Source organism: Syngnathoides biaculeatus, chromosome 16, assembly GCF_019802595.1.
Source record: "Syngnathoides biaculeatus isolate LvHL_M chromosome 16, ASM1980259v1, whole genome shotgun sequence".
Classification (NCBI taxonomy): domain Eukaryota; kingdom Metazoa; phylum Chordata; class Actinopteri; order Syngnathiformes; family Syngnathidae; genus Syngnathoides; species Syngnathoides biaculeatus.
The window spans coordinates 9,572,223-9,596,920 of NC_084655.1; the positions used below are offsets into that span (position 1 = coordinate 9,572,223).

A 24,698-nucleotide genomic window follows, 5' to 3' on the forward strand; every position below is an offset into this window, starting at 1 on the left:
ACAGCCAGGAAAACAGACGAGCGGCTCTGTAAGAAGCATATCGACGTTCTGGAGTGGTCTAGCCAGTCTCCAGTTCTAAAACTAAATAGAAAATCTTTGGAGGGAGCTAAAACTCAGTTTCTCACCGACAGCCCAGAAACCTGTCTGATCTAGAGAAGATCTGTGTGGATGAGTGGGCCAAAATCCTTCCTGTAGTGTGTGCAAACCTGGTGAACAACTACAGGAAACGTTTGACCTCTATAATTGCAAACAAAGGCTACTGTACCAAATATTAACATTGGTTTTCTCAGGTGATCGAATACTTATTTGCAGCTGTATCACACAAATAAATCGTTAAAAAATTACACACTGTGATTTCTGGATTTTTCTTTTTCGATGATCTCTCTCACAGTGGACATGCACCTACGATGAAAATTTCAGACCCCTCCATGATTTCTAAGTGGGAGAACTTGCAGCATAGCAAGGTGTTCAAATACTGATTTTCTTCACTGTATATTTGTTAAAGTAAATATTGGTGAATGAATAAAGGCCAAAGAATTAGTATGAAATACCCTCATCTCTAGCATTTGTGTAAATGAATAGCATCCTCCTTTGTACAGTTGGTATGCATGTTTGTGGCATGCATGTGAGTGAATCCATACTCATGACTGCCTATGATCTTCACCACGGAAAGCACTGCTTCGTCCCCCTCCATCTCAAAAACTGTATTCTGTCCTTCTTCTCTGCTTGCCTACGCTGGCGCCACAAGGTGGTAATATTTTTCAAGGTATGTATAGAAACGCAACCGTTGAGTCGATTTTCTTATTCCTTGAGGAAAACATTTGCTCTTCCCATCTGGCAGCGATGCGCAGTAATTGCTCGGGGAGAACTAGTTTCATAGAGGAAGTGCGCAACTGGGGTCGCCTTGGATCCCCGGGGTGGGACAAAGAAACGACAGCAGAAGGAAAAAGTATGTGGAATTTCCGAAATTTCTGTATAAATTGAAAATAAAATGTGGCGTGGTCTTCATCTAAATCACAGGGCTAAACAAACAGAGTCTGCTTAAACTAATACCATACCAACAATTATATGTTTTGTTTTTAGTGAAAATAAGACAAACATTCACAGGACAAGAAGGAAAAAGTATATGAACTCTGTTTGTTTATCCTTGTGATTTAAATAAAGGGCAGATTGCATTTTACGACCAATTTATGTAACAGTTTTAGAAATTCCAAAGGGTACACATGCTTTTTCCTCCCAGTGTACATCAACCAAATGTTTTGGTGCCATTGCAGATTGCCACTCAGTGTCACATGCAAACTCAGAATGTGGAAAGACTCTCTTTTTCATATTCATTAAATTACACCCCCGGGGATTGTTCAACTTGCGTGGAATTCTTTATCTTTGAGAGCAAGCAAGATGGATTCCTTGCATTACATTGCTATTTTAATGAAGGTGGCAATCAGAAGATATTCCTTGTAATCAAAAGAAATGAGATATTGACGTCTTTGAGCACCAGACCTTGTCGGCCGATAAAACATGCTTGCAATAGTTTTCTTCTTTGTAGGCATCATACTTTAAAACAGATTTTTTTTAAAAAAACAAGCTTTCAAATGTTCTTCCACCACCTACCAGTTGCTGAATTAGTACAATCCATCCAAAACTAACTCTCAACTACAACACAGATAGATTCTGTTAATAATATAACTGTACTCGAGTTTTGTACAACCACCGCACACGGGAGTCTACCTTATATTGTCTTTAAAATACTCTATATTGAATTATTACAAAAAATTAGACAGCAAAGTATAATAACAACAAAACAAAATTGAAAACACAAATCATTATAATGTCGTTGTTATTGGCCTCTCACAAAGATGGCACTTGCTTTAAATTCTCGTTTCTGTGAGCTTTGTGGGAGGCAAAAAAAAGGCGAGAAGCAATTCTAATACTTCACCCTGAATATTTCCCCCCCTAAAAAAAAACATAATCTCACTATTCTATGAATTAATTTGAACCAAAAAGGAAAAGAAAAACAAGCATGAGATGCAATCAGTCTAGCATCTAGACAAGAGGCTCTTAAGAGAGTCTTTGCAAATGAATATTACTTGTGAGGTTATCAACAATTTCAAGTTGGAGCCCACCCCCATAAAATAACTTGCATAATACACTGTCATTAAGAATAAAGCTGTCTGCATCATTTGCCTGTTTTTCCTCCTCTTCTTTACTTCTCTTGACAATTTGTGCATCTGATAGTTTGGACTTTTCCAGTTCCACGATTACAATAAATAAACAAATGTCCTACCATTCGCTTAGAATGACCCCCCCCCCCAATAACTCCCATCTCTCCTTGCACCTTTTCCACAGAAGGCGACTGCACAAGTAGGCGGTAAATTCCCCATACAGTGCCAATGACTTCAATGTCATGATGTCAAATGCGTCCACATACATTGCACATGCCAGAAATCACCACAAATGCACAGTAGTGTATGTTGTCCATATTTAAACCGAGAAAGATGTGTTCGTCCATATTTTCCATCGGCAGTCTAAGCCTGACTCTGCCACATTTTTCACACTTCAGGATATTCACTCAAATCGTTTAAGAACAGGTGGGGAATATCAGCACTTTTGAGATGGAGAAAAATGTCTGAATTGCAATCTGAAAGTGCATAAGCGCATGGGACTGAATGACCTTTAGAGGGGAAAAAACATATTGGAAAATATGAGTGTGAAGCTTTTTAGGTTATTTAACAATTGTCCGACCTTCATTTGTGGCAGAAGAACAATATCCTAAATATTTGGGACTTATGATGGAATGGTGCCAGTACTGCAGTAGTTGTACAGTAATTTATATTCAAGCCTCTCAAGAGTTTTCGTTTTTACTGGCAATAACTGGCAGCCGCAGGGTACAGGCTCCATCTCCAAAGTAGTCGTAAAGTTACCAATTTTCTATTACCAGTATTTGGGCAGTGTAGAGCAAAGTACTCTGTCAGAGGTTGCGGGTTTAAATATCTTTTTTTGTTTGTTCTGGCCCATGTCTGTGGGCACTTTCTCTGTCGTCTGGCTTCCTCCCACATTACAAAAACATTCACATTCATACTATTTTCACATGCCTGGATGCAACCTGTAGACAAAGAACCTTCATAGTCCCATTTACGTCATTTGACAATTTAGGATTTTTTTACAATTACTCCACCTATTTTTAATTTATCCCACTTTGATATGTAAAATGTCCTTGTACCCACGCTAGCTGTGTGAGAATATGGAGGAAAATAATTCGGAGAATGCAGAAAATGCTCAGTTTGCATCAGTAACACATCTCAGTGGAATGCATTTTCACATTCCAGCTCAATAAATTGTACCGATTTCAATAAATAAGTTAATGGAGACACGCTCTAGACTTGTCATAGACAGTTTTTTCTTCAATCCCGGGTATCAATTGCTTTCCGAAACCTTGCTATCCTTTTTTTGTGTTTCTATTTTGGTGAAATACTGTAATACTGTACTTCCTTCTTCCGCTTGCATTGTCATTGTCGCTACCATTCATACTTCATGATGTAACACCCGAAAGGGCTTTTTATTTTGTCAAAACCTGGAAAATAAAGGGAAACCTATCCGTTGCACCCTTAGAACTGCATTTTTAAGCCACATTTCAGGAGACAAGGGAAAGGAATAACAATATTACCTGTTTGCTTCACTAATAAACTAAATTATAATGAAAATTGTTTTTCTGTATGGAATTGTCTGCGATTGATTTACAAAGTTGGAATTCGAAACATTATTGAAGAAGGTTGTTTACTTGGTGCTCGAATGTGCTGGTAGCCACAAAAAAAATTACACTCTTCTGAAATGTCAGAGAGTAATCACTTTGTTTTATGGGTCGTTGTTCTAGTTTCTTTATTTTAAGTAATGCAGTGAACCAATGTTTATGATGAAAGATAGGATTTAAATCCACCCACAATAAGTGAAAATCCAGGATATAGTGAGTCCATAAAATGAAAAAAATATATATAGTTCTACTCTTCCTGTGTGCATTAAACCCAATTCAACTTACTGAAATGTGCCTTTTAAATGCAGTCTAAATGCATTTTAACACAAAAACATGCAAGCATGAAATGTATAGAAAATACTGTCAAGTGGAGCTCACTATTCACAGAGGACTATGCCTGACCAGAAATAACAAAAGTCCACAAAAAAATAAATTGTCTCACAATATTGATGAACAGAATAAGTGTTCTATCCAAAAATGCGTGCAGCATTCATTGGCCAATCCAAAGATTCTGCTTGAATGTTAATTTTTGTGTGTGCACAATGACTTTTGACACTTCATTTAATCAATTTTTACATTTTCAATCCTGCACAATGTTAATATTGGCTGCAAACCCAGGACCTTCATATGGGGGGTGTGTGTAGGTGGGGGGTGTTCAATGTACTTTCCACCTGTAACCGACTCAGCTGCGATGTGCTCCAGCTCACACGTAACTCTTAATAACAAGCATACAGAAAGTGATGGAATGACACGTCCAATAAACTTTGGAATCTTGAATTCAGGAGTACTCTAAGCGTGTTATATGATAACATTTCCCAAAACTTCGGTGTTGCACTGGAGCAGCACAGAGATCAAATCGGATACAGAAGCACTGATATGGAACTGATTTTAATGATTCACTTCAAGAAATTTCATTAAACAGTATTTGCTTGAGGAGTATTTGTTGCCTCTGATGGATCTGCCAGCAGTAAACATGATTAATTATCTGAGGCACTTTTGGATTGCCTTAATGTAGTTGCCGTGGTTACCATGCCGTGTGCACAGACTGCAGTAATGTGCATTGGAATTTCTCCATCGGCTGATGCCCGCTTCTGAGTCGATGGTGCTGCCCAAGTCTTTTCGTTTGATTTTATGCAGATAAAAGTGAATGAAAACAGGCAGCAATAAAACAAGTGGACATAAAACGCCATCATCATAATCACACTGATGAAAAAAATACTGCATCCTGTTTCATTCCAATGAAAGCTCATATTTGATGACACTAAATAGTGATATAATGATATTGATGGTGTCATGCTCCTGGCATCCTGCCCAGGCTGGGCGTGGCCAGCCAATTAGTCAGGAGGCCAGGAGCATGACAGAAGGTATAAAAGATTTTTTGTTGAAAGGAAGTGTTGCGATACAATTCAAACTTGAAATATATTTGCCAACTTCACCGAAATCTACTCTGCTTCTTGTCATGTAAGGATTTTTGTTTTTTTTTCATTTTTACTTCTCCAGAGCAGAGCAAATTGCAGTATAATCAAGCTTGTCTTTGTTGCAGCCATTCTCATGCAGTCATTTCGCTTTTATGGTATGCCCAATGCTGTTCTCTATCTCCACCCATGATCCTGTCTCCCTCTCTCTCACTATCTTTCAAGACCATGCAAGCAGCACGATGCCCGACAGATGAGCTTTCGCTGACAAATTGTGCCGTGGTCAGCGAGAAGGATCTGCAGTCTGGACAGTGAGTTGCCGTCATCATGAGCATCCGTTTTGCGATTTGGGATTCAACTGGACCTGAACAGCCTCAGGGAAATTGATATTTAAAGACTCCACTGAGTTTAAAAACAATCAGTCTCAGTCCAAGTGTATCATCACACTTCCTCTTTCCTATTTAACAATTATGTATTACTTATTCAGATTTTCTGCATTGTCAGTCATTGCCTCAAGATGTTCCCAAATGAACAACTAATAACAGGACACGTTAATGTTTCAAATAGACTTCACATAAAAAATTTCATGCGATGGTGTGTGTCATCAATTACTGACAAGTTTAATAAGGACACTATTACTCTACAGACATGTGACTGTGAAGACCACCCCCAACCACAAATTTGTGTTCACCGTCAAGACCCACCACACTGTGACACCTGGTTCCATTGCCTTCAGCCTGCCGCAGGTTGGTACTCACACAAACGCGTACATCGATATCGAGTTGTTTCATTTTAGGTTGAAAATCATTTCAATGTTCTGATCCCTTGTAAAAATATTTTTGCTATTATTGAAAATATGTGATCATGACATGGCAACCATAGAGTGTATCACCAATCTTGTTAGCACTTGCATCACTGCAAACCTTCCTTTCAGATGAATACAAAGACTGTGCAAGTTCTGAAATGCGATAAAAATGGATTAGTCAGTCATTTTCAATTAGTGTTTGTGGTTTGTATTATGGGTGTTAGGTCCATGGAATTTATTTTTTTAAGAAGGGTTTCAACCGACACTACAATTAAACCTCCCATAATTTTGAACTAGCCAAATTTTGAGATGAGTTTTATTGTTGGGCAGCTAGTTAGTTAGTTAGTCATAATTCTTTGGCCGTGGGTTAAAATCTGTCCTTGCCTATTTGGAGGTTGGATGTTCTCCCTGTGCCTGGGTGGGTTTTCTGGGGGTGCACCGGCTTCCTGCCACATCCCCAAAACATGCATGGTAGGTTAAGTGAAGACTCTAAATTCCCTCTAGGTGTGAATGTGAGTGCACCTGGTTGTTTGTTTCAATGTTTCCACGACCTTGTAATGAGGATAAGCGTTATGGAAAATGGATGCTTTGATGGATGATGTATTGTTTTTTTATTGAATGACTGTCTTTTGTTTAAAAATAACTCAAGCAAGAAAGTAATAAAAGGCCTGAAGAGATTACTTGTTCATTCAGGTTGTTTTTTTACATTTTAAAAATGATTGACGGCCCTCTCTTCAGATGAATTGAAGGGAAAAGAAATATTTGCACAATTCTAAAGCATTCTTGATTATTTTATTTTTATTTTATTATCATTATTTTCATTAGCGGGCTATTCGTTTATGACAATGAATGTCCAGCGCTGCTTTGTACTTTTATAGACAACGTTCTCCCAGCACATGTAAGATGTGACATCTGCGCTGGTGTGAGCGTCACCACACCCGACTTCAATCCAGCATCTTTCCTTCCCTTTAAAAGCGGAAGAGGATTCCGCATGAGTGACTGGAGCACCTTCATTAATTACAGAATGAGCTCGTGGAAAGCTACTGCTGATAAATATGTCCGACGACCTCATTGATCAGCATCCTCTTCCACTAACATTCATCCCACTGTGTAATGGCCAGATCAACTTTTTTTTTTTTTTTTAATGGATTGCTTCAACTCATTGACTGCCATTGACAGTTGTTGAATTGACTGGCAGTCAATGAGTTCATCTCGAAAAAGAACTCACCGTTGTTCACTTGGCACGAGTTGTAATGGTTATCAAGAGTGATCTTGAACAACCTCATGCCAGTTTTCTTACATGAATAGAAAGTTCTTGTTGCCTGTTCTCATCGCTCTTTCCGTTATGTCTTTCAGCGAAAATGGGCCGGTCTCTCCATTGGCCAGGAGGTGGAAGGTATTATTATGTTCTGTGAATGTCAAATGATACAGTAAAACACTATCACTTTCGCACAACAAATACTTAATATCGTCACAGAGTACTTGAGTGTTTCCCAAATCATGGATTGGTGAGCCCTCCAAAATCACACAAAACTCTCATGCGTTGAGAGGCTGAAACAACATTTGTAATATCTAGAAAGCTAATAACGTTTCAAAAGCAAAGGAAGGAAGAGTAAAAGATCTCGGTTAAAGAATCTTGAAAGAATCTTATTCTCATCTCATATTGCCTCAGTTATAAGTGGGATTTAAGAGTGTGAGGATTCCAATGCTCATTTGTAATCACACTGAAAACATTATTTGATTAACAGTGTACATCCTGCTGCATGCTAAAAGTCTTCTTCTCCATTTTATATTCTGTCAATGTACGGATTAATACAACGGAAATGGATGAAAATACTTTAGAAACATATTTGTTGGTTGTTTGAGGATGATATTGATAGTAAATGTCTCCCCTTAGTGTCCAACTACAACTTTGACAAGTCCAAGCAGTGCATCGGCGCCATGACAATCGAAATTGACTTCCTGCAGAAGAAGAGTACCGATTCCTCACCTTATGACTCGGATAAGATGGCTGCGGAATTCATCCAGAAGTTCAACAGCCAGGGATTTTCTGTCACGCAGCAGGTTTATTTGTCACTTTTTGCTCAGAATTGTGTTTCGTTCAGTCATTGATTCATCTGTGCGGTCTTCTTTTTTTTTTAATGTTTCAAACTTTTTCTCTCAGCTGGTGTTTAGTTTCTGTGACAAACTCTTTGGACTGGTCGTAAAGGACATTGAGGCGATGGATGCCAGCATCCTGAAAGGTGAAGCAGCCTCTGGAAAGAAACCACAGAAGGTACACGTCCACCTACATACTACTCACTTCTTTTTGTCAGCGGTTTTGGACATTAATGGCTGTGTATTGAGTTATCTTGAAAGGACAATGACTTCAAAATGTTATACAGGCTGACTACTTTAATTTGTAGCTAATTGTCATTCCTTCACTTTTGTCTCATGCTAGTTACACTAAATTTGAGGGGAGAACTAATTTTTGTGAGCTATTGACCCAGGAATACTTCCATCGGTCAAGTCATGTAGATTTTAGACCTTAACTTGACTACTGTATTAGTATATATTAGAAATAGAATGCAAAGATTATTTTGGCAATATTGGGCAATATTGATTTAGCACCTCAGGATTTCCTGTGTCAAAGTCCTACTTGTACCTGCATGTGTTTTCTCCAAATTCTTCTCAAATTCTTTTCCTATTCCATAAATGTGCATTTTAGGTAAACTGAACATGCGTAAGTGTTCATAAGAAAGTCTGAGTGTGTGTGTGTGTGTGTGTGTGTGTGTGTGTGTGTGTGTGTGTGTGTGTGTGTGTGTGTGTGTGTGTGAATTGTTGTTTGTCTATACGTAAACTGCAATTGGCATTCAACTGCTTGAAATTCTACCCCACCTCTTGCCCAAAGTCAGCATGAAGGAAGGTCCCAACTCATCTGCAGCCCAAATGATGATGTTCAGTAAAGAAAATGGATGGATGAGGTGGTTCAAATATTTTGTCTCTTGGGCGTTGACCGGATTAACAGGGTCAAATTGCATATTACGAGAGTAAGTGTAATCACTTACCGCACTGATGCAGTAAGTATTGTTTAGTGACTTCACAGAGATTTCAGACCATTACCCCCTTTCCGGCATTCATATCTGTATACCAGGGGTGTCAAACTCATTTTTGTCATGGGCCACATTGAAGTTATGACTTTCCTTGGAGGGCCGCTACGACTCCGAAAATATTTAAATGAAAAATTACCTCATACACTGTAACTGCATAGAGTATACACAACACATTGATTTAACTCAAATTTTAAAATCAGAAGCCTATAAAAACACGTTTTTTTAAAGGGCGATTTGATATCTCAATGGTATTACACCAGAACACAACTGTCAATTTTGATTTGCTTTTGCAGGCCACATAAACTGATGTGGCGGGCCGGATCTGGGCCCCAGGCCACCAGTTTGACACCTGTGCTGTATAATGTCAGGATTTTAACATCATCATGGATGAGAGAAATGACAAGTACTTTGAGAGATACTGGAAATAAGCAGGCCATTAATATTCTACAACAATCATTTCTCAACCTGATACTCTAACCGTAATATACTGTGATTGCATTATAGTGCATAGTTTATTGATATGTTCTGTTGCTTCTTTAAGAATTACCATTACAATTTAATATCCTTCCAACGCCACTCTACCTACCAGGACGCAGTTTTCTAATAGTCAGCGAATAAGTGATGTTACTTACGTGACGTCAGCTGTGCAGCACGTTAAACCCGCCGCCCGGACGACAATGAAGTTGAAAGTTCTCACTTTTCATTGCAAATATTATTTAAGATAAGTATTTTAAATCCATCAGTGAGACAGTCCTTAACCTCAATGACCAGTTTATGAGCACCCACGGTAGGATGACCCACAATGCTCTACAAACCTAACAAGCCAGTAAAAGTCCAATACTTAAGTGTAGATTAAAAACGTAACAACATTATTTTTTCTTAACAAAGTAAAATGATGATGGTGGTAGTAAAATTGTGGTTTTCTTTACAGTTTTATGGGGTTTCACTGTCACTGTGCATTGTAGATTAAACAATCACATCCCAATCCCCGTGGTTTCACATTGCAGAAAGTTTTGTAGATTATAAAATGCCTGCAAATGTTTTGGAAAGTAGTCTTTGAGTCGTTAACATACAACTGTGCTCCAATGAGAAAATGTCTAGATACTCTCACAGGTAAACTAATGCATTACATACTTCTCTTGTTTCTTAAAAAGGGAGAATCACTGCTCTACATTCACTGTTGACATTATTTCTCAATGGTCCACTGCTGATGGTTGAAGTGTTCAGAAAGGAAGCAGAATCGAAACGGAACAACCAAAGTCCACTCAATGTATCACTGGACCTGCCACCTGGTGGAACCAGTGTGTATTACATCACAACCCGGTGGAACCATTGGACATTACAGTCAAGATCCCGTGTGGTCATGATTTTGGTGGTGGATTCGGGCAATTTTGTACCAATCTTTGGTGGGCTGTATTGAAATGGTTAATGTGGCAGATGTGGCCCACGGGCCATAGTTTGTCCACCCTTGGCTTGGACCAATAATTTACATTTAAAACTCACAGAGACATAGTGCATACTAACGCAAAACATTTATTTATATTGTAACAAAACAAATTTCCGCCTACCATGCCGGTCAAAGGAGTCTTCTTTAAGTTCTGAACAACTGTGACACAATGGGTGTTTTTCCACATTTAAATCACTGGACTCTGTTTATTTCACATTCAAGTGACTGCTTACTGCTCAAATTCCCTGAACTAAGACCAGACTTGATAAAACCACTTTCATTTTTTTTCTGCATACTCCGGAATACTCTACAACAGTCACTCAAATGTTACAGCTTAGTTATGTACACTGTCAATAACTTGATCAAACAACATTTTTCTTTTGAATGTAACAGTTAATAATAATGTTTGTTGTCTCTGTTGCTGTATAACCTCCTTACAGCATCAATGAAAATGAGGCCTTGCCCTCGATGACCCTGAACTGATCGCCAGAGCGCATATAAACGACCATTCAGACTCACTTTCACACCTACGGACAAATTAGTCTTCAATTAACCTACCATGAATGTTTAAAATAAAATTTCAAAATGAAATCAATTAAATCAAGCAAGATAAGTGAAGATATTCTGCAGGTAATCTGACTGACTGTTTTTTCCCGGTTTGGTTTGACAGATTGATGTTGGGCTGCTGGTGGGCAACAGCCAGGTGATTTTTGAGAAGGCCGAGAGTTCATCCTTGACACTTGTTGGTATGTTCCTTACTTGAAAAGATGAAAAATGAATGACCCGGTATTTTATTCAAACATTTAAATTAATTACAATTATGCATGAATGAATAATCGAAAAGGCGTAAATGTTTTGGTATTGTTCCTCCCAGGGTACCAATTCTCTCCACGAGATGGCAGTACACGAGCTTCAGTTAATGATGTTTGAAATTATCGTACCAATAAAAATATATCATTCATAACATTTTGGTAGAGTCACTGATGGTGTAGTGGTACACACGCCTGTCTTTGGTGCAGGCAGCTTGGGATCAATTCAGGGATGGTGTTGATATCTGCCCTGCGACTGACTGGCGACCAGTTCAGGTTGTCGTCCGCCTTTTGCCTGAAGGTGGCTGGGTTAGGCTTCGGTTCTCCCGTGATCCTTGTGCGGATAAGCGGATTGGATAATGGATGGATGGATAGCATTTTGGTACCCAACAAATGATTGGTGTCGAATGATAAATTCCTTTTCCCAATTCCTTTTTTTGTCATTGTTTCGTTATTGTATTTATTTATTTATTTATTTATTTATTTATTTATTTATTTATTTGTGTTTGTTTTAAATTTTTTGTTGTACCAGTACTTACTTTTCATTACTTTGTAGGTAAGGCAAAGACCAAGGAAGCACGTCAGACAATCATCAACCCAGACTGGAACTTTGAGAAAATGGGCATCGGAGGTCTGGATAAGGAATTCTCTGACATCTTCCGGAGAGCTTTTGCTTCTCGAGTCTTCCCTCCAGACATTGTGGAGCAGATGGGTGAGAAATTACCTTCATTTTGTTGTCGTTGTTGTTTTGCACATCATTTATAACTGATATTTCAGTTTTTGGTCTTAGTGTACTAAGTTAGGCACACAAATAATCCATTATGAAGCAGACATTTTCTATTTCGATTCTCTATATTTATCACAATCCACTCTTTTGTCCCATTGGTCCTATCTTTGTCCAGGTTGTAAGCATGTGAAGGGCATCTTGCTGTTTGGACCTCCAGGCTGTGGTAAAACCCTAATGGCCAGGCAGATTGGCAAAATGCTTAACGCCCGCGAGCCAAAGATCGTCAACGGTCCAGAAATCCTCAACAAGTATGTGGGCGAGTCAGAGGCCAACATCCGCAAGTTGTTCGCTGATGCAGAGGATGAGCAGAAACGGGTGCGCAGCTGAGTGATTGTTTCCATTTTACAAATGCAACGATAAAGTTGCGATTTGACGTGTCTGGGATTGTCGTCTTTGCCTTGGCTAGCTGGGAGCCAACAGCGGCCTTCATATCATCATTTTCGATGAGCTGGATGCCATTTGCAAGCAGAGAGGCACAGGTGCCAGCAGCACAGGAGTGCACGATACTGTGGTCAACCAGCTTCTCTCCAAGATTGATGGTGTGGAGCAACTTAACAACATCCTGGTCATTGGTAAATAATATCTTTATTTCATTATGATGTGTGATTGACTCATGTGTAGCTTTGGTACTCACGCTCTCTATTTAATTATTATCAGCTCAAAATATCCATAACGAATGGATCTATAATCCATCATTTTTTTCTTTATTTTGTGTTTGCTTTTCTCTTCTGCATCACCCCTATTTCTCTTTTCACCAGGGATGACCAACAGGCCTGATCTAATTGACGACGCACTGATGAGGCCTGGAAGGTTTGAGGTCAAGATGGAAATTGGTAAGTGCTTTTATTTGAAAACTGTTCCTTTGTTGTTAATATATTCTCAAGAAGAGTTTGTAGTTGTTTGCACTGTGTATGTGACATACATTTGAGCATTTTGAGTAAGAAATATACTATTCTACATTCACTGAAGATACACACAGACATTCAAAATCAAATGTATGTAGTGTGCCTTGGACTCACTTTGTCTCTCTCTTTGGTCAAATGTTGGATTCTCTAATAGTTACCCTGAGCTACACCTAATGAAAGTGACTGATAGGGTTGTGGTTCATAGGCTTGACTGTGACAGTTCAGATCCTCTGATTAACTGGAAACCGGTCCAGGGTGTCATTTGTCTTTCCTGAAGTCAGTGGGGATGGCCTCAAGGTCCCTTTCATTTTGAACAATCGTTTTTTTAATCTATGAGCAAGGGTTGAGTTTGACACGCAACAACCCACCAAATGCAGGTGAATTTCAGATGTGGCAGGTACTAGCCACTTTGTTGAATGTATTTTGGTTGGGGAAAAAAAATAACTTTTAATTTGTGGCTTGCTAAAATGCTGAGTGGCTAGTAACTCTGGGAAACCCATATCCACATTGGCTAGTGCTGGCTGGTAATGTGACACAATCATTTAATAACTGTCCAATAATTAATGCGAGCTAAAAAAAAAAAAAACCCCACAGTAGATTAAAAAATAACTAATTAAACTAAATAAAATAAGAAATTTTGATAAAGTACATATTAGCAATACAAGAAACATAAAAAGTAAACTTTTGTTGTCAAAACAGTTTGCTGAACCAACAATGTTCCGATTGTACCAGTTGTTTGTAGGAGTGCTATACTGACCATAAAGTGATAAAGCTATTATATGAAATATGTTCTCATGGGAAATAGCAAGCAGTGACGTAACATACAATTGTGATACTATTTCTATGGCTTTTTTTCTTTAAACGGGGCTCTTACCAGTCCCCCTTGTAACCTTGCCACAATCCCAGGTCTTCCTGATGAGAAAGGTCGCGTTCAGATTCTCACCATTCACACTAACAAGATGCGAAGCTTCAACCTGCTGGCTCAAGATGTCAACATACCAGAGCTGGCATCTGAAACCAAGAACTACAGCGGTGCAGAGCTGGAAGGGCTGGTCAGGGCCGCGCAGTCCACTGCCATGAACCGACACATCAAGGTCAGGTTGCCAGTAATGATGCTTGTTAGAAATGTCGGTGCATTGTTTGTCCTGCTCTACAAAAGGTTATTTTTATGTTTTACTTTGAAATACAAGTAAGATTTCACCAGTAGATATACAACTTTTCTAGACATTCATGTTTTTTTTTTTTTTTAATGATCTATCTTTTGAGATAATCATTGGATGTGTATCTTTTGATTACATGGTGGATCAGCTGGTAAAGCACTGGCCTCACAGTTCTGAGGTCCCGGGTTCAATCCCTGCCCAGCCCGTGTGGAGTTTACATGTTCTCCCCATGCATGCGTGGGTTTTTTCCGGGCACTCCAGTTTCTTCCCATATCCCAAAAGCATGCGACATTAATTGGCCACTCTAAAATTGCCCCTAGCTGTGATTGTGAGTGCGGCTGTTTGTCTTTATGTGCCCTGCAATTGGCTGGCAACCAGTTCAGAGTGTCCCCCTCCTCCTGCCCGTTGGCACCTCTGATAGGCTCCAGCACTCCCCGCGACCCTCGAGAGGATAAGCGGCAAAGAAAGTGGATGGATGGATAGTATGTCATTATGCATTTGAAAAATAATTGAGTACTTCCACTTCCATTTTAACAACTTCGTTTACAAATATTGTTTATTGTCCAATAAAGATGTAGGCATTTTCAAGGCAATTATTCTAATTGTTTGGCCTTATGATAATGTACTTAATGTGCATAGAATACATGTATGTATGTATACCACCATATTGACTCTTGTTATATTATTTTGTTATTTGTTGTTATTTTTTTAAGGCAGTTAGTTTCTGGTAGTACAAATAGGGGAATGATTTTTCCAAACCCTCCCCCTTAAATGTGTTTGCCTTTCCAAAAACAACAATGCTTCATTTTGAGTTTACAGTTTTTTGTTTTGTGGTGGCATAAAACAGCATTTTAACTTCCCGAGATGTGCTTCTAATAAGTTAGTGCTTGTATGTAGGTCATTGCTTGAGAGATATTTGGGATTTTATTCATTTATTTATTTTGTCAGGCTACATCTACAGTCGAGGTTGACATGGAGAGGGCCGAGAAGCTGCAGGTCACCCGGGATGACTTCATGGGATCCCTCAACAATGACATTAAACCGGTGAGTCTCACATCTTTTTCAATTCCTGACCCTGTGTTTAAGTCGGTTTGAATTTCATTGTCAAATAATACCGCTTGTTTTTCCCAGGCATTTGGTACAAACCAGGAGGATTATTCTAGCTACATCATGAATGGCATCATCAAATGGGGTGACCCAGTTACACATGTCCTCGATGACGGAGAGCTCCTGGTACAGCAGACCAAGAACAGTGATCGCACACCACTGGTGGCTGTGCTGCTGGAGGGTAACCATTTGCAGTTGTACAAAATACTCTAAAGATGAGAAACTTAAGCCAGCACAGTAGAAAAAAATACTACTCATCACTCACTTAGAGATGGCACTTACAGTGTCGTGGGAAAGTATTTGTCCCCTCCATCACTCAGTGACAATCCAAACAAATTCAAAATGCTGTTTTAAAAATGAGACTTTATCCATCCATCCATTTTCTTAGCCGTTTATCCTCACGAGGGTCGCTAGGAGTGCAGGAGCCTATCCCCGCTGTCAACGGGCAGGCGGTGGGGTACACCCTGAACTGGTTGCCAGCCAATCGCAGGGCACATAGAGACAAACAACCGCTCCCACAATCACACCTAGGGGCAATTTAGAGTGTACAATTAATGTTACATGTTTACAAAGCACAAAAACATCCAGATATGAAAAACAACCCAAAACTGAAAACAGGAGGAGGACAAATACTTTGTCATGGGACTGTAAAAAAAGATGACACATTGCATAATTCATCACGCTGAAATAGATATAATAAGATCAGTGATACCTTATGAAGTAAAAGGGGCATATAAGGTAATCCACTGCGACAAACATCATTCTACTTGTCAAATATCCTCCAGGTCCACCCCACAGTGGAAAAACTGCTTTGGCAGCCAAGATTGCAGAGGACTCACAGTTCCCCTTCATCAAGATTTGTTCTCCGGACAAGATGATTGGACACTCCGAGATTTCCAAGTGCCAGGCCATCAAAAAGGTTTGTGCCGCACCGTTGAACCAATTGTGATCCAACGTCCCAGCTGTTTTGTAACTTGAGATTAAAGACAAAAACACAAAAGAGTCATTTTGAAGCAGTGATCATTACCAAAACATGCTGGGGTAAAATGAATCCAAGTAAGAAAAACAACTGTAATTTTCCACATCACAGCATCAAATTCAAGACCTGTGAGTCAGATCTAGCTCTAGTGGGTCTTGTGAAAGCTTGGGAAAAAATTTCTCTGCTGTCAGTTGAAAACAAGCTAAAACTCAACTAACTGGCAATCAACAAATGCAGGGTCACTTACCGAAGACTGTGTGATGGACCAGAGATTCCCTCACAGACCATATTACAACCACAGTGTGGCTCAGCTTCTTGTAAGGGCTCGCACGCCTAGCAATATGCTTTTAGCAGAATATAATTTTTTTGTTTAAAACAGCATCACACAAACATGAATATGATTGTAGTGTGGAAAAAAATTAGTCTGGCACAAAAAAACTTGTCTCCACAGACCTTTTCGGGCTTCACAGGTAGAGTTGAAGCCATAACAAATTTAATTGTTGATTTTCTAGTGTAATAATTTAGATTGTCCGCGATGTTGTGTTTCAATTGTTGGCTGGGGGAGGGGGTCTCAAGGGTTATGGAGAGCTGATATTAATTTAATCTCCAAAGCATCTGCAAAAAAATGTGAACCACACTGCTGTACACACAATACATAAGCAGATCGCTTTGCATTTTGTTCCCTTTCTGTACCCATTATGAACCAAACAATGGCTTTAAAACCAAGATCTATACCAAATAGTGATTTTTATTGTATTGATTATGATGTTATAGCTGAAGCCTGTAAGTACAATGTAGCTCATGTGGAAATGAAGCATGACACTCCTGTTGCATAAAACCGATTCACTACTATTCATCAGAAAATCCAACAAATATTTAAAAAAAAAAATCCCTCTATTGTAGGTTTTTGATGATGCTTACAAATCTCAGCTAAGCTGCGTGGTGGTCGACGACATTGAACGTCTGCTTGACTACGTCCCCATCGGACCGCGTTTCTCCAATCTGGTTCTCCAGGCCCTGTTAGTGCTCCTGAAGAAAGCACCTCCCAAGGTCAGAGTTCATACATCTGGAACCTACATATTATACCACGCCACCAGCCACAAAATTATGATTCCCATTTAGGACAATCTAGCAAGAACACCTACGAGAGCTGTGCCGAAGAGTTTGCCTTTGTAAAGTTCATTAGGATGTTGTGCTCACCACGAATGGATGTATAGTGTGCCAGACGTAGATTTGAAATTATATGTCAAAGAGGAACTTTAATTGATTTCTCCTGCAGGGTCGGAAGCTCCTCATCATTGGCACTACCAGCAGGAAGGACGTCCTCCAGGAGATGGAGATGTTGGACGCCTTCAGCACCACCATCCACATTCCAAACATCTCTACTGGGGAGCAGCTTGTTGATGCTTTAGAGGTACACTATAGACAAATTTACACAAGCACTTAAGTGAATCACGCACGTTCATTTTCTCTCGCCGAGAGCTACACAGTCATATACAGACACTGCACTGAAAAATATGCAAACCATGTAACCATGGTTTCCAATTATCCATTGAATGAAATGCCCATTTGGTTCCGTGCTGCAAAAAAGCATTCAGCTTCGAAGATTTTTGCGAGCACCACTGACAAACTTGACAACCTTTTTTTATGCAGCTGTTGGGGAGCTTCACAGACAAAGAGAGGGCTTGCATCGCACAGCAGCTTAAAGGAAAGCGAGTTTGGATCGGCATCAAGAAACTCCTCGTGCTTATCGAGATGTCACTGCAGGTACGCGTGATACTGAAACAACAAGGACAGCATCATCATGTGTAATGATCTCATTAGTCCTTCATATTTGTATGAAAAATATGGCATGAAAGTGAGAAGTCTGCGTGTGCTCTCTAATTATATACATATAACAAACTATACATTTATAGATAACATTAGCAGAAGCACAGTGGAAATGTGATAAGCAAGTCTAGCTTACAACTGAGGAACTACAGTATGTAAGAAGAAGAACGCAGTTGTCTTAAATGGCTAAAATACTCACTAAGATAATTACCAGGGGTTAGATAGTTTGAATTCAATTCAGTTTCAATGGGTATTAAATTTAATTAGATTTAGCTTTTAAAAGTTGTTTCTGTTGTATACGTGTAGAGCAGCTATCCATTGTGCTCACATTCAGTGTAAACATTTGAGATGTAACATTTACCAATTAACTGATTACTTTATATGAGCAGAAAAATAGAAGAAAGAAAGAAAGAAAGAAAGAGACAAAAACAAACAAACAAATGAACAAGCAATAAATTTCATGTCTTGGCACAGTTTATCTTCAAAAAGAAGCAGGAAGAAGTAAAAAAAAAATTGATGTATGCTATACCTATACATTATTATTTCAGCAATCGCTAAGATGTACGCCATTTTATTAATGAATAAAAAAAACAGGGGCATATATACAAGCATAAAATAATCTTTTTGTAAAACTTCAGCAAACCACATCTGAGGCACCACATAAACAAAACTCCAAACAGAAAATAGACAATCAAGACACAATTTCAAAGAAATCAAAATCACCAATGAGACATTTTGTGGTGTGTTTGAACTAATATTTGTGTTAACTTAGATTTTCCTTCATTTAGCCTCTTACCTTATTGTCTCTAGATGGATCAAGATTACAGAGTGACCAAGTTCCTGTCTCTCCTGCGAGATGAGGGGGCGTGAGTATATTTCCCCCCTAAATCAAAACAATCACCCCCATAAAGCATCAGCACACCTTTTTTTTTTCTCATCTGCTTCCCTTTTTTCCCCATTATTGTCTCCATCACTTTTTGTGTTACTATAACTGCAGTGCCTGCCTTCACCAATCATTTTATTTTGCATCAGGTTGAATGATGGCAATCAAATCCGAATTTAAGATGTCCGTCAGTGATACGCACTGTGTACTTACCGGTAAGGTCAACGACAAATGAGACAAATGCGTTAAGAGCATTTACAAAAGAATAATCAAATATAGCCATTAGAGTAGTTCCCATTCTAGACATTTTTCTCTAGTGTTGTCTTTAGTCATTTAATCACTTGCATCCTGCATACCAGAGAGATGTTTATTTTGAATTCAAGCAATTCGGGATGATGGAAGCTGAATAAGAAGTGATCAATTAGAATTTTCAACAAATCAAATGGTCCTGCTTTAAAAAAAAGTTGCCTTTTTTTCAGCAATGTTTTGGTGATTTTTTAGTTATTTTTTTACATCTTTCATTCATGAAATTCATTCTTGGAATGTTTTACGCTCTGTTTATGCTTTACACCAGGTGTCACCAACTCGGTGCCTGTGGGCGCTTGGTTGCCCGTTAGGACCACTTAAGGCGGGCGGCGAGGCATGTTGCAAAAATGGCACAGATCACAAATTATCATTATCATTATTATTTGGGTTTTAAATTTTGAATCTGACTCACTTGCATTAATGACATTTTAAAGTAATGTTGTATAATATGAAGTATTTATATATTTGGGAGGTATAAGGAATGGACCTTTCCGACCTGTCAGTCACTCATCCAATAATAGCCAATCAGATAGCTGCATTGTCTTAACCGCTGGCTTGACCCGCCCCTCTTGTCGTCATGTCCCACAAGCAATGCTGGTTATCGGTCACGTGCGCTTGGAAAAATTAATGTCATGAACAAAATGGTCCTCAGATGCGTTTGGCGAACGTGCAATTCTGATGAAAGATATCCTGTTTGGTCACAAGGGCCTCGGTCGATTCATTTTCCAAAGCCTAAAACACAGTTAACGAAGTGTCTACGATGGATTAAGGCTCACGGAAGAGCGCGCCTACAACAAAGTGTGGACAATATCAACAAACACAAAGCTGTATGTTCGAAGGTAAGTGAGGGAGAAGTATCTTCTCTGAGTTTGATTGAATTATTATCAGCGCTTTACACATGGCAGGAGAACAACTTTCACTTTGTTAGTGTATCACTGACCTGCAGAATGAAGTGTGTAACGTTTCATGCTGAAGAGTCGGGTTAGTGATACTAAATGTGCGATGTCATGCATGGGAAATGTCTATTTCCCCATCTGTATCGCATCAGAGTTTTAAGGTAGGGCGCTGAGTTCCATTACGAGCCAAGTCAAATGAATCCACCCACTCACTTATAAAGACTACAGTGATATTACTCGTGATCTTTACAAGTAAAAAGTACTCACCCTGCTTTACATGTGCAGTACGATTCCACAATTTTATCCCGCTGGATTTCAATATGACGTTTGTGAGGCGTAGAACAATTTTGCATCGATCGCCAACGTTTCGCTGTAACTCTGACATTGCGTCCTGCTCCGTCCAAAATCTTAATTCCCGTTACATATCCTTGTGTGAAATACTTGAGACCTCTCTGTAGAACTCTCTTGGACAAATCTGACGCATATACCCAATATTATCTGGAATACACAATAGAGTATCCAGTTCAAACCTGTTATGTTCAGTCACCATTTTGGAAGATTGTGAGGCATGCCAACTGTAGCTAAGGGGGGCGGAGCTGAATATCGCCAGTCGGAAAGGTCCATTTTGTTGCCCTTCATATGATTGGTCCTCACGGAGTAGCCCTCAGGCTCAAAACGGTTGGTGACCCCTGCTTTACTCTTTCCAGTGTATATTGTATTTTTAGCACTTCTATATCACTGCCCCAGTATTTATTTTGTGGTGGTGATGGGGTTAGTAAATTCATACTTTTACATGCAGTTAAGTGACTCAGTTGGATCACCACAGTCATTCACAGTTCCTACATAAAGAGATTGGTCAGACCTAAATTTACATGTACTGTACTGCCAATTTGGTTGAGTCAGCTATCAAAGTAATAGTGTACAATGTGAGAAGTCACAGTACACACACAGATTAATACCAATTTGGGATGTCATGTGGCAGCCAAACCTTATTGTAAACAACAACCAGGCTTATCTTCATCCAGAATTGTCCATGTCTACTTTTTTTTTCAACTAATTCACAGCGATCGCAGCTTTTATGAGTAGAGGAGCTTCAGAAATCCAACAACTATTCCATCATCAACAAGCCACAAATATGATGCAGTGAGGATGAGTGTAAGGGGAGAAGAGGAAGAAGAGCTCGTTATCCGTCTGTCCACCAAGTCATTCCTTCATCCATCTTTCTAAATATACATAAGGTAAAAGACAGTATACAATCCCCCACTCTCTTTATCTCAGCATGTTTCTGTTTGCAATATGACTGTATCACTGCTCATGTGTCATCCTGTCACCAAAGTATATTTGTCGACATATCACTGAAATCTACGGGAAGTCGTAGTTATTAAATTGTTATCTGTAAAGATATTGCAATAGATGATTGTAAAAAAAAACAAAAAACAAAACAAAAAAAAGTGCTGTTTTGTGCATCATGCTAAAAAAAAAAAAAGCTATGTTTTTAGCTTCTTGTGTAGGATGTGCTGTATTTGTTTTTGTCCTACTAAATTATAGTCAGTATCATATGTACCTGCGTAAAGGAGGCAGTTCAAAGAGAATGTTTCTAAAATGGAGATAAATACAGTGCAGATTATTTGCTTTGTGGACTATCAGAGGATTGTTGTGACTATTTACTGGCTAAGTAAAGTACTAAAGTACTTTGTTCCGTGTGTAAATGTTAAGCCTTTAAGTCTCTGTAACCTGTCCACGGCTTCAGGTCAGGGTAAGACCAACTTAAGCCGAAAATACATAGTATATATAAACACGGGCAGTTTACTGAGAATCATTTCAATGATCCAAGTTCTTTCCAGACTATATAGACAAGATGTATCAGTATGATTTGTTATCCTTTATTGTTCCAGAAATTGTGACTTTATCAGGTTGTAGTGGAAGTGAATGTTGGATTGTTGTCTGTTGTGTACAGTTTAATATAGTTTAGTAAAGCTAGTGTAGCTTTGGCATTGTCAGTGTTCAATAAAAAATGAAAAAAAATGCACTTTTAAGATGGATAACAACAACTGAACAAAAAATAATGACAAAATACTAATACTTAATGGTTCTTCATGGAAGCTTGCGCTTGTGTCTACTCGTGTGCATGCGTTGGATCCTAAACGCTGCATGTGTATACATATTAAGGTGTATACGTACACATTGAGGCTACATTGTACGTGGAACACAAATGATGAAGCACTCAATATTTTGTTGAACAACCTTTTGAGGCACTCATTTTTTGACTCTAGGCGGCCCATTTAACTCCAGAATGCAGAGATTGAGGACACCGTTGTATTATTTTTTTCCTGTGCGGCTTGTACAAAGAATAAAAATTTTAAAAAATAAATAACGACAGTGAGGTTATTTTCCAGGGCTGCTCTGCCACATCCAGTACGGCCTGCTTTGAATCTGTGCGGGGTACAATGAAATCTAAAGATCTCCAAGACATTCTGGGAACAAATGTGCTGCTCAGGCTCAGAAGAGTGACTGCATGTGGTTGTGAAGCAAAATATGAAGTTAAACATGCCATCACCTTAATCCAGGTTAGATCTATTATGGTAGTTTATTTTAATAACTCTGTTGGACCAGAAAAAAAAACATTGTGATTATTTGCTATTACGTTTTTTTTTTTTTTTTACCATTGTGGGTTTTCTTTTGTAAGTGAAAGGGTAACCAAAATTTACTGATGCTAGTTGTGTATGTCCGATCGATCAACAAATCAGTGTATTTATTTTTTTTTCATTTTGAATTGTGTTTATTACTTAATGTTCAAAGTTATTGTTTTGTTCTGACCATTGATGATGTGTGAATTGGTGTGTGTGTACGCGTGTGTGTGTGAGTGTGTGTGTGTGTAAATATATATTTCCAGATGTATTATTGCAATAAAAAGCACTGATGCACAGAAAAAAACATCCTGTTGTGTATTACTTATTTGTTGCTGGAAATCACACCAAACAGACATGTTGGTGTTGACAAAGATATTTTTCATAAAATCATCAAATGTGCATGACGTGAATGACACACTACATGAAGTTACTGTATTAGATATTGTGAAGCCACACAAAATGAGAAACACAAGAATCTATGTATTGCTGTTAAAATACAACAAACCATTTTGTCAATATAAACAAGAAGACTTAACATGTAATGAATCCACAAATTGGATTTTACCATTGACCCAAGGCAGAGGAAGCATTCTTTTGTGACAGAAACAATAAACAACTGTAAATACAGTTTTGAACAGGTATGTGTAACCCTGCAGTTTTATGGAAATTGATAGTGTACTATTTCCTGCAAACAAATTGCATTCAAAACAATATTACAAGTGTGGTTAAAATATCAGTCCATCTTCTATAAATTTCTTCTCTTCATTAGGTGACTTAGAGCGAGAAGTGGGGTACACCCTGGGCTGGTCGCCAGGCAATCTCATGGCACATAGACAACCATTCGCACATATGGCCAATTTAGAGTCTTTCATCAAGGTAATATGCATGTTTTTTGGAATATGGGAGGATGATGGAATAAAGCAACCTGTTTTGTGCCGTGACTTTCTGCCACCAAATTGTCACTCTGCCAGATGCATAGCCAAAGATACTTCCTCTGCTGCTTCCAGAAGCCCAGCTTGTTACGAACTGGTCCGTCAAACTGGCAAACACGCAGCAAGTACATGAAAATGAGGATCTTCTAGCATTTGTGTGGTCTACGAAAAGTTCGAGGTGCCGCGGTGAGGAAGCTGGAAAGTGTTGACCTCACATTTCCAAGGACCGGGGTTCAAATCCAAGCCTCCCCTGTGTGGAGTTCGCATGCTCTCCCTGTGCCTGCGTGGGCTTCCTCTGGGCACTCCCGTTTCCTCCCACACCCCAAAACATGCATACTCTGAAGTGCCCATAGGTGTGATTGTGAGTGCAACTGTTGCCTGTCTCCGTGTGCCCTGCGATTGGCCGGCAACCAGTTCAGGTTGTACCCTGCCCCTTGACCCGTTGACTTGCCCGGATAGGCTCCCGTGACCCTCGTGAGGATAATGGATGGATGGATGTACATCCAGTGCATATTTTCAACGACGTTGCTGAGGTAAAACATCGTGTCCTGTCCCTTTAATTCTGCCGGCATTCCGGAGGATTTACGCAACTGTCATGTCGCGGGAGCTCCTTGCTACGCCGCTAGAGAGCAGCCGTGAGCCTCGCGACGAACCCTCCGCCACAGCCGAGGCAGCCGGCTCAGTCCTGACCCGCATTCGGCCTCACTCGCAGCAGCAACACAGTCATGGGGGAGGACGCAGCGCGCACACACCGACTGTGGCAGTGGCAGTGGCAGTGGCTTTGACAGTTGCGGTCACACGCGCACCAGTTAGCTGTGGGAAGTGGGCCACTGGGAGAGGCTCGGACGCCTTTCTGACACGGTAAATGCTACTCTGCTCGCTTTCACTTCCACGTATGTGTTCTATGTTGTTTTTCTCCCCCCGCTGCGTTTTACCCCGTTGGCGTCGGTGAATTGTTGACCGTTCT

At 39.4% G+C, this 24,698-nt stretch overlaps 2 protein-coding genes across 5 annotated transcripts in view; both read left to right on the forward strand.

Moving 5' to 3' along the window:
- The window catches only part of LOC133515032 (vesicle-fusing ATPase), a 37,315-nt gene extending 14,210 nt beyond the window's left edge, over positions 1-23,105 (forward strand). Inside the window, exons 2-21 of one of the 2 annotated variants that reach the window (XM_061847252.1) lie at positions 5,389-5,474; positions 5,810-5,909; positions 7,325-7,364; positions 7,866-8,032; positions 8,133-8,243; positions 11,178-11,253; positions 11,873-12,028; positions 12,219-12,418; positions 12,510-12,675; positions 12,862-12,936; positions 13,915-14,102; positions 15,117-15,212; positions 15,300-15,456; positions 16,061-16,194; positions 17,158-17,304; positions 17,534-17,668; positions 17,908-18,021; positions 18,895-18,950; positions 19,117-19,182; positions 21,234-23,105. In XM_061847252.1, coding sequence (XP_061703236.1) covers positions 5,389-5,474; positions 5,810-5,909; positions 7,325-7,364; positions 7,866-8,032; positions 8,133-8,243; positions 11,178-11,253; positions 11,873-12,028; positions 12,219-12,418; positions 12,510-12,675; positions 12,862-12,936; positions 13,915-14,102; positions 15,117-15,212; positions 15,300-15,456; positions 16,061-16,194; positions 17,158-17,304; positions 17,534-17,668; positions 17,908-18,021; positions 18,895-18,950; positions 19,117-19,147 — 2,235 coding nt within the window. In that variant the 3' untranslated portion in view covers positions 19,148-19,182; positions 21,234-23,105. The remainder of the gene's footprint in view (positions 1-5,388; positions 5,475-5,809; positions 5,910-7,324; positions 7,365-7,865; positions 8,033-8,132; positions 8,244-11,177; positions 11,254-11,872; positions 12,029-12,218; positions 12,419-12,509; positions 12,676-12,861; positions 12,937-13,914; positions 14,103-15,116; positions 15,213-15,299; positions 15,457-16,060; positions 16,195-17,157; positions 17,305-17,533; positions 17,669-17,907; positions 18,022-18,894; positions 18,951-19,116; positions 19,183-21,233) is intronic. The other variant, XM_061847253.1, reaches the window with a different exon arrangement.
- Positions 23,106-23,520: 415 nt separating this feature from the next.
- The window catches only part of LOC133514796 (thyroid hormone receptor alpha), a 126,604-nt gene continuing 125,426 nt past the window's right edge, over positions 23,521-24,698 (forward strand). For all 3 annotated transcript variants that reach the window (XM_061846770.1, XM_061846767.1, XM_061846766.1), the window contains exon 1: positions 23,521-24,592. The gene's annotated coding sequence lies outside the window, so the exon portion shown is untranslated. The remainder of the gene's footprint in view (positions 24,593-24,698) is intronic.